Consider the following 13,234-nt stretch of genomic DNA (forward strand, 5'->3'; position numbering starts at 1 on the left):
GCATGAGCCACTGCCCCCATCTGGAACGTTTATTATTTATAAAGTTCTGGTCACTATCTGTGCATTCCATTCAGTAAATATACGAAGGACACCAAAGTCTCTTTTTGGACACTTGCAGGTTTACTCAAAGATCAAGAGATCAAGGCCCTTTTTTTTTTTTTTGAGACAGAGTCTCGCTCTTTCACCCGGGCTGGAGTGCAGTGGTACAATCTTGGCTCACTGCAACCTCCACCTCCTGGGTTCAAGTGATTCTCCTGTCTTGGCCTCCTGAGTAGCTGGGGATTACAGGCATGTGCCACCATGCCTAGCTAATTTATTATTATTATTATTATACTTTAAGTTCTAAGGTACATGTGCATAACGTGCAGGTTTGTTACATATGTATACAAGTGCCATGTTGGTGTGCTGCACCCATTAACTCATCATTTACATTAGGTATATCTCCTAATGCTATCCCTCCCCCCACTCCCTCCCCACAATAGGACCCGGTGTGTGATGCTCCCCTTCCTGTGTCCAAGTGATCTCATTGTTCAATTCCCACCTATGAGTGAGAACAGGCAGTATTTGGTTTTCCGTTCTTGCGATAGTTTGCTGAGAATGATGGTTTCCAGCTGCATCCATGTCCCTACAAAGGACATGAACTCATCCTTTTTTATGGCTGCATAGTATTCTGTGGTGTATATGTGCCACATTTTCTTAATCCAGTCTGTCACTGATGGACATTTGGGTTGATTCCAAGTCTTTGCTATTGTGAATAGTGCTAATTTTTTGTATTTTTAGCAGAGATGGGGCTTCGCCATGTTGGCCAGGCTGGTCTTGAACTCCTGATCTCAGGTGATCTGCCCGCCTCGGCCTCGGCCTCCCGACGTGCTGGGATTACAAGCATGAGCCACTGCACCCGGCCAAAAATGATCATTTATATAATACTTCTACAAAGAACTTTCATAGACATCATCTCCTATACCAGTAATGCTTACAATAGCTGTATGATGTTGGTATCACCTCTGTTTTACAGATGACAAAACTCGAATCTTAGAATTTAAGGGAATCTGTTGATGCCAAATTCATGCCAGGGAGTTAATTGTTCAGGGGTTACTATTATTATTATTATTTTTGAGACCGAGTTTCGCTCTCTGTTGCCCAGGTTGGAGGGCAGTGGTGCAATCCCAGCTCACTGCAACCTCTGCTTCCCAGGTTCAAGCGATTCTCCTGCCTCAGCCTCCCGAGTAGCTAGGATTACAAGCAAGGGCCACCACGCTCAACTAATTTTTGTATTTTTAGTAGAGATGAGGTTTCACATGTTGGCCAGGCTGGTCTTGAACTCCTGACCTCAAGCAATCTGCCCGCCTTGGCTTCCCAAAATGCTGGGATTACAGGTGTGAGCCACTGTGCCCAGTCCCAAATACCATATTCAGAGCAACGGTAGGTTTATATCTTTTTAAAGTCACTCACTGTGTTGGTACTAATCCCCCGACCACTTCCTTTCTCCTCCCACATATATAAAAATTATTCTGCAAAGGATTGCATTTAAGGACAGAAACTCCTTCAGGGAAAGATGTGTTAGTCCAAAAGGTTCCATGAAACATCCTATAATCCTCATCCCCTTTGCAAGGTAAGCATTCTCCTAAGACCAGTCCGTTGTCATAAAAATATTCCATTCCGACGCATGGTGGCTTGTCAAAATTAACATTTAAACCTTAATTTTTGTCAATGAATTGAGAATTCGACCATAATCTATGAATTCAACAAAAGTAAGTTGAAAAATAAAACTGTTTTCCCATTTGATTCTGAGGATTCTTTTTTTTTTTTTTGAGACGGAGTCTCGCTCTGTCTCCCAGGCTGGAGTGCAGCGGCAGGGTCTTAGCTCACTGCAAGCTCCGCCTCCCGGGTTCATGCCATTCTCCTGCCTCAGCCTCCCGAGTAGCTGGGACTACAGGCGCCCGCCACCTTGCCCGGCTAATTTTTTGTATTTTTAGTAGAGACGGGGTTTCACTGTCTTAGCCAGGATGGTCTCGATCTCCTGACCTCGTGATCAACCTGCCTTGGTCTCCCCAAGTGCTAGGATTACAGGCATGAGCCACCGCACCCGGCCAGTACTCTCACTTATTAAAGAGAGGCACGGCAGCCCTCATCCTGCTCAGTGAAGACATCACAGGCCTTGCTCTCTGAGCAGATTGCAATGTCTAAAATGATTATACCTCTAAATGACAACCCGAGATGAAAACTCACAGCAGAAATACATGTGGCTTGTGGAGACGGAACTGCTCAAGCCTGTAAAATAGCAAAGGTTGGGGCCGCCTTACAAGAAATGAAGTTACCAAAGATATGTCCCAAGTATTTTTAAATTGGTAAGGTTCCTGAATTAACCACTGTTAATTTTTGAATCTCTTTAGACACTGTCTAAGATAAGCAGCAAAAACACCAAACATGAAGTTACTTTCTGCATAGAATCCTGGTGAACGCGCCAAACACTTCCCTTTGTATGCCCATATCTAAGGCATATTGATGTCCACAGAGAAAGGGACAGTTCAGTTGGACCCTTCTGCCACATTTTTACTTTTTTTTTTTTTTTTTTGAGATGGAGTCTCTCTTTGTCAGGAGTGCAGTGGCACAATCTTGGCTCACTGCAACTTCTGCCTCCTGAGTTCAAGCAATTCTGCCTCAGCCTCCCGCGTAACTGGGATTACAGGCACCTGCCACCATGCCTGGCTAATTTTTTTTTTTTTTTTTGAGAGACAGTCTCGCTCTGTCGCCCAGGCTGGAGTGCAGTGGCATGATCTCAGCTCACTGCAACCTGTGCCTCTGGGTTCACACCATTCTCCTGCCTCAGCCTCCCGAGTAGCTGGGACTACAGGCACATGCCACTATGCCCGGCATTTTTTTTGTATTTTTAGTAGAGATGGTGTTTCACTGTGTTAGCCAGGATGGTCTCGATCTCCTGACCTCGTGATCTGCCCGCGTTGGCCTCCCAAAGTGCTGAGATTACAGGCGTGAGCCACCGTGCCTGGCCTATACATTGTTTTAATGATGTGTTTATGTGATTGGCTCCATGACTAGAAGTGAACCACAAAATAACAGGGACTATATCTTGTTGATCTTTTAAAATTCCCTGCATGTTACCACATTGCCTGATACATAGGAGGTTCTTAATGTTCGTGGCCAGGTTCAGTGGCTCACACCTATAATCCCAGCACTTTGAGAGGCTGAGGCGGGAGGACTGCTTGAGCCCAGGGGTTTGAGACCAGCCTGGGCAACAGGGAGACCCTGTCTCTAGAAAAAAAATTTTTTTTTTTTTTTTTTAATTAGCCTGGCATGGTGGTGTGATCCCCAGCTACTCAGGATTGGGAGGCTGAGGCTGGAGGATCAGTCAAGCCCAGAACCTCGAGATTGCAGTGAGCTATGATCGCACCACTGCACTCTAGCCTGGGCAACAAGGCTGTCTCAAAAAAAAAAAAAAAAAAAAAGGTTTGCTTACTATTCTACAGTACAAAGAGAGGAACAATGAATTAATATTACTAATAGTTGCATACAAATGACAAAATTGTGTTTTCTAGAATATGGTTCCTGGGGAGAAAAAAATCAAAATTTTAAAACCATTCTACAGATTAAGTCCTAGGCAGGACTAGGTCCAGAGAAGTCCTAGGCAGATGGAGGATTGATGCAGGCTAAAGAGACAGACAGACAGATGATGTTGGCTATCAGCACAATGCAGGCACCGGAAAAAAGGGCAGGAACCTGGATTGGAGATCTCTCTCCTTGAAAAACCTTCCTCATGTTTGCTAAGCAGGAATAGTAACTAATAATTACCTAGCATCCCTCCCTCACACAAACCAGATGCCGTTAAACCTCAACTTAATTTGTTTATATGAATGCCTTTAATGAATGAATGCCTTTGGTAGTAGGGGAATCTTTGTCACATTGATCCATACTTGGTTCTATTTTTGCACAATCAGGGTAAGATTAGAGCCTCGCCAGGACTCAGCAGAAGGATGAGTTTGATTTAAATACTCTGAGAATGCATAAGGGAATGATTTGGTTACGGGTTCTGCACAACTGTACGACTAGAGAATTGGGTCACCCCCTTGCCAGCAGGAACAATGGTGAATATTTGCCAGAGCTGGGCACTCAACTACCGTTCTTCTGAATTAGTATGAGAATGTCTGGCTGGGCGTGATGGTTCATGCCTGTAATCCCAGCGGTTTGGGAGGCTGAGGCTGGCGAATCACCTGAGGTCAGGAGTTTGAGACCAGCCTGGCCAACATGGAGAAACCCCATCTCTACTAAAAAATACAAAAATTAGCTGGGCATAGTGGTGCATGCCTATATTCCCAACTACTTGGGAGGCTGAGGCAGGAGAATCGCTTGAACCCGGGAGGCGGAGGTTGTGGTGAGCTGAGATTGCGCCATTGCACTCCAGCCTGGGCAACAAGAGTGAAACACTATCTCAAAAAAAAAAAAAAAAAAAAAAAAAATTCTGATTCATGAAGTTTCCAGTTTGTTTAATGTCACTACGGCTATAATCCCAGCACTTTGGATAGCCGAGGTGGTGACATCACTTGAGGTCAAGAGTTCGAGACCAGCCTGGCCAACATGGCAAAACCCTGTCTCTACTAAAAATATAAAAATTAGCCGGGCTTGGTGGTGCGCGCCTGTAGTCTCAGCTACTCAGGAGGCTGAGGTGGGAGGATTGCTTGAGCTGAGGAGGTCAAGGCTGCCCTGAACTATGATTGCACCACTGCACGCCAGCCTGGGCAACAGAACAAGACCGTGCTTCAAAAACAGAAACAAAGGCCGGGCGCAGTGGCTCATGCCTGTAATCCCAGCACTTTGGGAGGCTGAGGCAGGTGGATCATATGAAGTCAGGAGTTCGAGACCAGCCTGGCCAACATGGCAAAACCCTGTCTCTACCAAAAATACAAAAATTAGCGGGGCATGATGGCACGTGCCTGTGGTCCGTCCGAGCTACTTGGGAGGCTGAGGCAGGAGAATCGCTTGAACCCGGGAGGCGGGGAGGTTGCAGGTTGCACGTGAGCCGAGATCCTGCCCCTGTACTCTAGCCTGGGTGACTCCATCTGAAAAACAAAACAAAACTTGATGTTCAGATGAAAAGCAAAAGAAGCCTAGGCCCTAGATAAAGAAAATTTTAAAGGCTAATATGATCTGGCCACTGGCCTCAGAGGCACCAGCTCAGGAACAGAAATGTGATTTCAAGAGGCCTTCCCTATAACTGTTCACTCCCGCCAGGGACCCTCTGCACAAAGTCCCAGATTTTCTCAGGGTAAGAAGCTTCACTAGGAGCTTTTGGAGCAAAGGCAACCACACACATACCAATAAGAACTGCCATTTACCAAGAGCTTGCTGTATTGGCATGCTAAATCTACATTCATGATTTAAGCCTCACCAATAACTTTCAGAGAGAAGTATTATCTCCATTTTACAGATGAGCAAAGTGAGGCTTGGAGAATTTTAATATCTTGCTTCAGCACTGGCTGGTGATGTGATGGAGGCCAGGTAGACTGTGGGCCTCCATGGGTCATAGTCGTCCTCTTTTCAGCACACCCGCTACCTTTCAAAAGGGTTATTATTGTCCTGGATCCCGAACACATACATACGGGATATGCTCAACGTCATTTGCTTGATAATTTCCTTTAGAAAAAAATTACTGTGGCCGGGCATGGTGGCTCATGCCTGAAATCACAGCACTTTGGGAGGCCGAGGCAGGCGGATCACTTGAGGTCAGGAGTTCGAGACCAGCCCAGCCAACATAGTGAAATCTCATCTCTACTAACTACTGAAAATACAAAAATTAGCTAAGTGTGATGGTGCACACTTGTAATCCCAGCTACTTGGAAGCCTGAGGCAGGAGAATCGCTTGAACCTGGGAGGTGGAGGTTGCTGTGAGCCGAGATGGTGCCATTGCACACTCCAGCCTGGGCGACAGGGCAAGACTCCGTCTCAAAAAAAACAAAAAACAAACAAACAAACAGAAGGTTCTTGGGCTGAGTGCAGTGGCTCATGCCTGCCCTTTGTGAGGTTGAAGCAGGAGGATCACTTGAGGCGACTAGCCTGGCCAACAGAATGAGACCCTGTGTGTATGAAAAATAAAAAACTTAGCCAGGTGTGTTTGGTAGCACATGCCTGTAGTCCCGTCCCAGGTACTTGGGAGGCTGAGGTGGGAGGATCGCTTGAGCCCAGGAGTTCGAGGCTGAAGTCAGCCATGATCACAGCACTGCCTTCCAGCCTGAGTGACAGAGTGAAACCCTCTCTCTTAAAGAATAAAAAATGACTTGCTAATCTAGGGACTACAGGCCCTTAGAGGATTCATAAATTGGTCTCAGTTGATCATAAACCCACCGAAATCGGAAGCAAATTTTGATGTGTATTTCCACATGTGAATTTTTCTGAAGGAAGGAGTCCAGAGTTTCCATCAGATTGTCAAAGAGGTTTGGGACTCAGAAACTGGTTAAGAACTACTGCAGTCAGATCCAAAGGCAGATTTGCCCACTGGAAAATATTTCAAATGCTCAATAACACTGACACAGGGAACTGACACATTTTTGGGAAATAAAAGCAGTCCAATCCTACCTAGAAAGCAGGGTCAAAACTGCTCTGTGTAAAGCCATTGCAAAGAGGACACTCGAAGAGGCTCACCAAGTTCCATCTCTGTTTCAGCAGAATTGTTTGACATTTTGCATCTGTTTGTTCCAGATAGCTTTAGAAGATCGTATTTTTGAGGAACGTGATACATGATGAAAGGAAGTCAAGATGATATATCTTAAGTTCAATATGATAGTGTCTGATGATTTTTAAGTGGGCAAATGCTTTTTGTTATTTTTAATCAACTTTTTTTTTTTTTTAAAGACATGGGGTCTCATTCTGTGATCTAGGCTGGAATGCAGTGGCACAATCATAGCTCACGGCAGCCTTGAGCTATCGGGCTCAAGCCTTCCTCCCACCTCAGCCTCCTGAGTAGCTGGGACTACAGGCATGCACCACCTTGCCTAGATAATTTTTAAATTTTTTGTAGAGACAGGGTCTCATTATGTTGCCCAGGCTTTTATAAAAAAAATTATTTTTTTGAGATAGAGGTTTGCTCTTGTCACCCAGGCTGGAGTGCAGCGGTACAATCTTGGGTCACTGCAACCTCCGCCTCCTGGGTTCAAGCGATTCTCCTGTCTCAGCCTCCCGAGTAGCTGGGATTACAGGCATGCACCACCATGTCCAGCTAATTTTTGTATTTTTAGTAGAGACATGGTTTCATCATGTTGGCCAGGCTGGTCTCAAACTCCTGACCTCAGGTGATCCACCCGCCTTGGCCTCCCAAAGTGCTGGGATTACAGGTGTGAGCCACTGTGCCCGGCCTTTGATCAACTTTTAATGGAGTAAGTTGTATGGATACAGTATACAAGCAGCTCCATGAGTACACTTTTATTGAAAATGGTGCTGGAAAATGCATTCACATTCATGCCTTTGTACAGCTGTTCCTTCTATCTATAACGCCCTTCCTCACCACTTTGCCCAGCAAACTTGAACACTGGCTTTAAGCTCTAGATTAAAGTCATCTGTGACTTGAGATGTCTCCATTTCTCTTCTTATGCAGAATTGTTCTGTCATCTACATTCTAGCCTGCTATACACATCCCCATCACTGTATCATTGTCAGTTGCTCGTGTCTGTTTCATACAGTTAACTGAGCCTCTGGCATGCTGAAGCCGTAATAGATTTATTTTGTGTTCCTTGTTCCTAGTCACATAGTAGGTGGCTGATGTTTCCTGAATGAGTAAAACACTAGCTTCCAGGTAGGAAGATCACCTTTGTGCAGCTGTGGTGAAAGATACTATTGGGAATATCTAGCAATTTCAGATGGTCCCAATTTATGATGGTTTGACTTACGAGTTTTTGATGTTATGGTAGGAAAGCGATACACATTTAGTAGAAACCATACTTCAAATTTCGATTTTTGATTCAAAATTCTTTATAATAACTTTATTGTAAAATAGGCTTTGTGTTAGATGTTTTTGCCCCACCATACGGTAATGAAAGTGTTCTGTGCACACTTAAGGTAGGCTGGACTAAGCCATAATGGCTGGTAGCTTAGGTGTAGTAAATGCATTTTAGGTGTAGTAAATGCATTTTCTGGTTTTTTTTTTTTTTTTTAGACAGTGTCTCGCTTGTTGCCCAGGCTGAAGTGCAGTGGCACAATCTCGCCTCACTGCAACCTCTGCCTCCTGAGTTTGATTTTTGTGCCTCAGCCTCCCGAGTAGCTGGGACTACAGGTGCACACCACCACACCCAGCTAACTTTTGTATTTTTAGTAGACAGGGTTTCACCATGTTAGCCAGGCTGGTCTTGAACTCCTGACCTCAGGTAATCCCCCCACCTCAGCCTCCTAAAGTTCTGGGATTACAGGTGTGAGCCACCATGCCCGGCCTCCGGAAATGTGTTTTTGACATGATATTTTCAACATAGTATGGGTTTATCAGAATGTAACCCCATTGTATGTCAAGGAGCATCTGTACTTGTTGAGTGAACAAAATGCCTTTCAGAAACCTCCAGAAGCAACCTCCTGACTCAAAGAGTAAGGAAACAGTCAAGCCAAGGAAGAACTAGCCATCAGAGCAGGGAGAAAAGCAACAAAATTAATCAATGAAAGGTTTCTAGATCAGAACACCTGGGAATAAGAACAGGAGCCTGCTCCCAGGTAAGCAGAGAGTGATTTTTGGTTTTGTTTAGAGAGGAGACTCTTTGAATAGAGGAATAAAGAGGAGGGGGAAATACTAAGGGGATTGGCAGAAGAATGGGGATTACCTGGGAGCATTAGAGACTGGATGGATTAACTCAGACCCAGGTATTCACTCTCTGTGACAATCATCTACAAATGGAAACAGCTGGATTGTGGCTCTACTGCTATTGCTTAAACATTGCTTGTATTCTTGGGTTTTTCTTGAGGATAACTGAAAGAGCTGTAAGGTGCCACAGAAATGACCCAGGACCATCCTTTTATTTCACAGATGTGATGCCTTGAATCCTGCCCAGGAGAGACTCTGCTTTCACTAGGCTCATCCTGAGGCAGGCAGGCAGGCAGGCAGGCATGTCTAGGCGCTCTATGTAGAAGGTTCACAGAAGACTGTGACCTCAGGACAGGCCTAAGGCTGCAGGGGATGGTAGCAATGGCCCAGAGCTTACTTTCTTCGGGACACACACACACACACACACACATATGGTATTAAAATAATTTGTTCAAGTTGATTGATGAAGAATCAGAAAAAAATAATAATTTCTACATGAAAATGGGTAGTGGGGGCTGGGAGCAGTGGCTCACGCCTGAAATCCCAGCACTTTGGGAGGCTGAAGCGGGCAGATCACCTGAGCTCAGGAGTTTGAGACCAGCCTGGCCAAAACAGCGAAATCCCATCTTTACCAAAAACACAAAAATTAGCTGGGTGTGGTGGCTAACGCCTGTAATCCCAGCTATCTGGGAGGCTAAGGCATGAGAATCGCTTGAACCCCAGAGGTGGAGGTTGCAGTGAGCCAAGATCGTGCCACTGCACTCCAGCCTTGGTGACAGAGTGAGACCCTGTCTCAAAAGAAAAAAAAAAAAAAAAGGTAGTGGGTAAAAAACAAGTTTGATAAACCTAGCTTTCTCTTTCTAATAACATATCATTTTCTTTCTATAACATGCTAACAGAAAGGAGTTTGTTTGCTGGAGAAAGCGCATAATGAACTTTGTGTGTGTGTGTGTGTGTGTGTGTGTGTGTGTGTGTGTTTGTTTGGCGACAGTGTCTAGCTCTGTCGCCCAGGCTGCAGTGCAGTGGCCTGATCATAGTCACTGCAACCTTGAACTCTGGGGCTCAAGCGTTCCTCCCACTTCAGCCTCCCAGTACCTGGGACTACAGGCGTGCACCACCATGCCCAGCTAATTTTTGTATTTTTTGTAGAGATGGTGTCTCCCTATGTTGCCCAGGCTGGCCTCAAAGTCCTGGGCTCAAGTGATCTGCCCGCCTCGGCCTCCCAAAGTGCTGGGATTACAGGCTACAGCCACCTTACCCAGCCATGAGCTGTTGGTTCTAACCTGCAACCCTGGGAGAAGGGGAAACTTAGCAGAAGACTGGGGAACACCAACCACAATGCTGCTTTCTTGTTTGGTAAAATTGTATGCAGATTGGATAATAACAAGCATCCGCCTCTCAACTTTATCCCTCTCTCATCTCATTTTCCTTGTCCGTATATGGCACTTCTGCGATTCTGGCAACTTTGTTATGGGTCAGTGGAGCACACCGGTTGTACAGAACACACCTAAGCGCTTTGTCTCTTTGAGAAGTCCCTCCCTTGAACTTGCACGATCGAAAGCTCTCAACTAAAAAAACTGGTATTGCACGCCTGTGTGCAAGGTGCTTGGTGTGGACACAGCCCACGGTTTCATGCAAACACCTCTTCAGTCACTCAGGAGCCACTCAGAGCCTCGCAGAGACAGGGGCCAAAACAGAGGGCGACGGCGCACTGGGCCCCGGGGCCAGCTCTGCTCTCCCTTCCCGGGCTTGGGGCCAGACTCTCCCACCCGTTGGCTCGAGGAAGCGGGGAGACCCCAATCCGCGCGGTCCGGGCCTCCGGCAGCGCCCGAGGCGGGCGGGCTACGTAGCGCGGCCTGGCTCCCCACCCCGCCCCGGAGTCGCCGCGGGCGCGCACGCACGCAGGCACGGGGCGCGTAGGCCGGGCCGGCACGGCGAGAGGCGCGCGGCTCGGGGGCGCAGTAGGCGCGGCGGCGGCGGCGTGAAGCGGCGAGGGCGGCGGGCGTCCGGCTCTGAGGTGGTAGAGGCGGCGGCGGCGGCGGCGTCTCGGGACTGGGCTCGGCTGGGAGGAGCGAGAGTCAGAGCGCCGCAGCGAGCGCCGATCTCCCGGCTCGACCATCCGCCTGCCGCCCGGACGCCTGGGCCGCGGAGTTTGTGTCCCGGCTCGGACCCCGGCGCCCAGCCCGGAGCCGTAACCTTGAGGCGGCGGCGGCGGGGCCGGGCCGGGCCGGGCCGGGGGGCGGCGGCGCTGGATCCGCGGCTGCCCGATCGTTGGCGGGAGATGTCGAACCCCGGGACACGCAGGAACGGCTCCAGCATCAAGATCCGTCTGACAGGTACGGCCGGCGGGAGGCCCACCCGCACCCCTGCGCCCCTGCGCCCCCTCGCCCTCCCTGGAATTCCCCGCCGGGCGCCCTTGGAAGCGGCCCTCCCCCACGCCGGCTGTTGTCCCAGGACCTCGTCACCCCCTTCGGCGTGCGCCCCTTGCTTCTCCCTCCCGGCCCCGCCCCCTCGCCGTTGCCCGGCCCCGCCCCCTGGCCGCTCGCGCCCCCACGGTCTCCCGTTCCCCCGCACCTGCCCCTTCGCGTCTCCGTCCTGGGTCCGCCCCTCTCATTTCCATTCCTGGCCACGCCCCTTGTATCTCCTTCCCTGGCCCCGCCCCTTGCATCTCCTTCCAGGCCCTGTCCCCTCACCTCTCCCCGGCTCGGCCCCTTGCCTCTCGCTTCCCTTCTTCTCCCTAGCACCTGACCCCTCGCTTCTCCCTCCAGGTCCCGCCCCCTGGCGGTCCTCTCCTTTCCCCACCTTTACCTCCCCGGCACCTGACCCCTCACATCTCCCTGGCCCCGCCCCCTCGCTCCTGTCTGCTCCCGCCTCCTTACTTCTCTGGCCCCGCCCCCTCGCTTCTCCCTGGGTCCGGCTCCCTTGCTTCTCTCTGGTTCCGCCCCCTCACTTCTTTCCTAGCCTGGGCCTTCACTTCTTCCTGGTCCCGCCTCCTCACTTCTTTCCTAGCCTCGGCCCTCACTTCTTCCTGGTCCCACCCCCTCGCTTCTTCATTCCTGGCCCCGTCCCCTTGCTTCTCTCGTTTTTTTCTCTCCTCCGCCGTTTTTACGCCCTTCATGCTTCTCCTTGCTTCCCAACCTCTCCGCCCACCTGCCCCCTCGCTTTTCCCTCCTGGCCTCGCCTCTGTTCCCCTGGTCCCATCCCTCACTTCTCACCACTTTCCCATCCTCTCTCTTGCTTTCCTGTTTCCCCTCCCACCTGCTCGCTCCCTTCATCCTCCTGGACTTTCCCACCCGCTTCTCCCCCACTTCCATCCTCTCTTTTGCTATCTCCCCTTCCACTTGCCCCTTGCTTCTGCCCTCCTGCCCCCACCCACCCGCTTCTCACCCCCTCAATCCTTTTTCGTTTCTCCCTCACCCCCTACACCGTCCTCATTTCCTTCTTCCACTAGCCCCGCCCCTCACTTTCAAGCCCCGCCCTCATTCCTGCCTAGCCCCGCCCCCTCGCTGCTGTCTGGCGGGGCCTCCACCCTTTCTTTCCTTCAGCCTGAAATTCCTCAATCCTATCTTGTAGCTGCTCCCAGTCCTGCTCTCCTCACTTCCCCCTGGTCCAGCCCTCGTCAGTCTCAGTCTGGGCCACTTCCTGTCTCTTAGGCCAGACCGCTAGCTACTTTTGACTTGGCTTCTTCAATTTTTACCTTTTCTGCATTTTGTTTCACCATCACCCTCACACTCAGCAACCCTGAGCGCCCGTGAGACGCTGATCCCTACTCCCACACTCACTGGAGGCTTTGGAAGCTGCCCACACGCAGGCTCCTTGATTCATTTCGTCTTCAGTGAAAAGCCCGTGTTTCCTGGGTGGCTCTGTAGTGCCACCTTCAAGGGTGAGCGCAACTCTCTGCCGTGGGCCTGCGATTTGGTGGCGTGGATGTGATGCCAGCCTGTCTCCCCAGTGGGCTCCAGAGGTTCTGGACCAGGCTGCATCCTCATCTTCCCTTTCTCACTCTCCCTGGTACTACTGTCTTCCCAGTTTCAATTCATCCCTAAAGCAGGACGGCCGTGTTGCAAATGTGGCTCTGCTCCGGGACTTTCCAAACTCGAATATTTCCAGCTCTGGAAAGAAACTAAAAAGTTCATTCTAATCCCCGTCAGGGATTTTCCCCTGGATTTTTCTGTTCAGTGGCTCAGTCGGGTGAGAACTCCAAAGTCCTGGTCTGGGCAGGTCCTTTCAAAGAGAGAATGAGCGTTTTGAACACTATATGGCAGATGCGCAGCCATAAAGTCATCGGTAAAATCCATGCAAACAATGGGTAATCTTTTTAAAACTAAAATTTACTTTGAGAGCCCATAGTTGTTGCATGGCCCAACTTTTGTCTGAAGAGAAGGTTTTGTTTTTTTGTATAAAGATAATGAGATAATGATTTGGACCCAGACCCAGACCCTGGTT

The 13,234-nt window shown here is 49.2% G+C and overlaps 1 protein-coding gene across 3 annotated transcripts in view; it reads left to right on the forward strand.

Annotated features, from left to right (window-relative positions):
• The first annotated feature begins 10,737 nt into the window (after positions 1 to 10,737).
• The window catches only part of SMURF1 (SMAD specific E3 ubiquitin protein ligase 1), a 123,734-nt gene continuing 121,237 nt past the window's right edge, over positions 10,738 to 13,234 (forward strand). For all 3 annotated transcript variants that reach the window (XM_003895730.4, XM_003895729.3, XM_009202609.3), the window contains exon 1: positions 10,738 to 11,124. In XM_003895730.4, the coding sequence (XP_003895779.1) occupies positions 11,070 to 11,124 (55 nt within the window). In that variant the 5' untranslated portion in view covers positions 10,738 to 11,069. The remainder of the gene's footprint in view (positions 11,125 to 13,234) is intronic.

Source organism: Papio anubis, chromosome 4 (assembly GCF_008728515.1).
Source record: "Papio anubis isolate 15944 chromosome 4, Panubis1.0, whole genome shotgun sequence".
NCBI classification, from domain to species: Eukaryota; Metazoa; Chordata; class Mammalia; order Primates; family Cercopithecidae; genus Papio; species Papio anubis.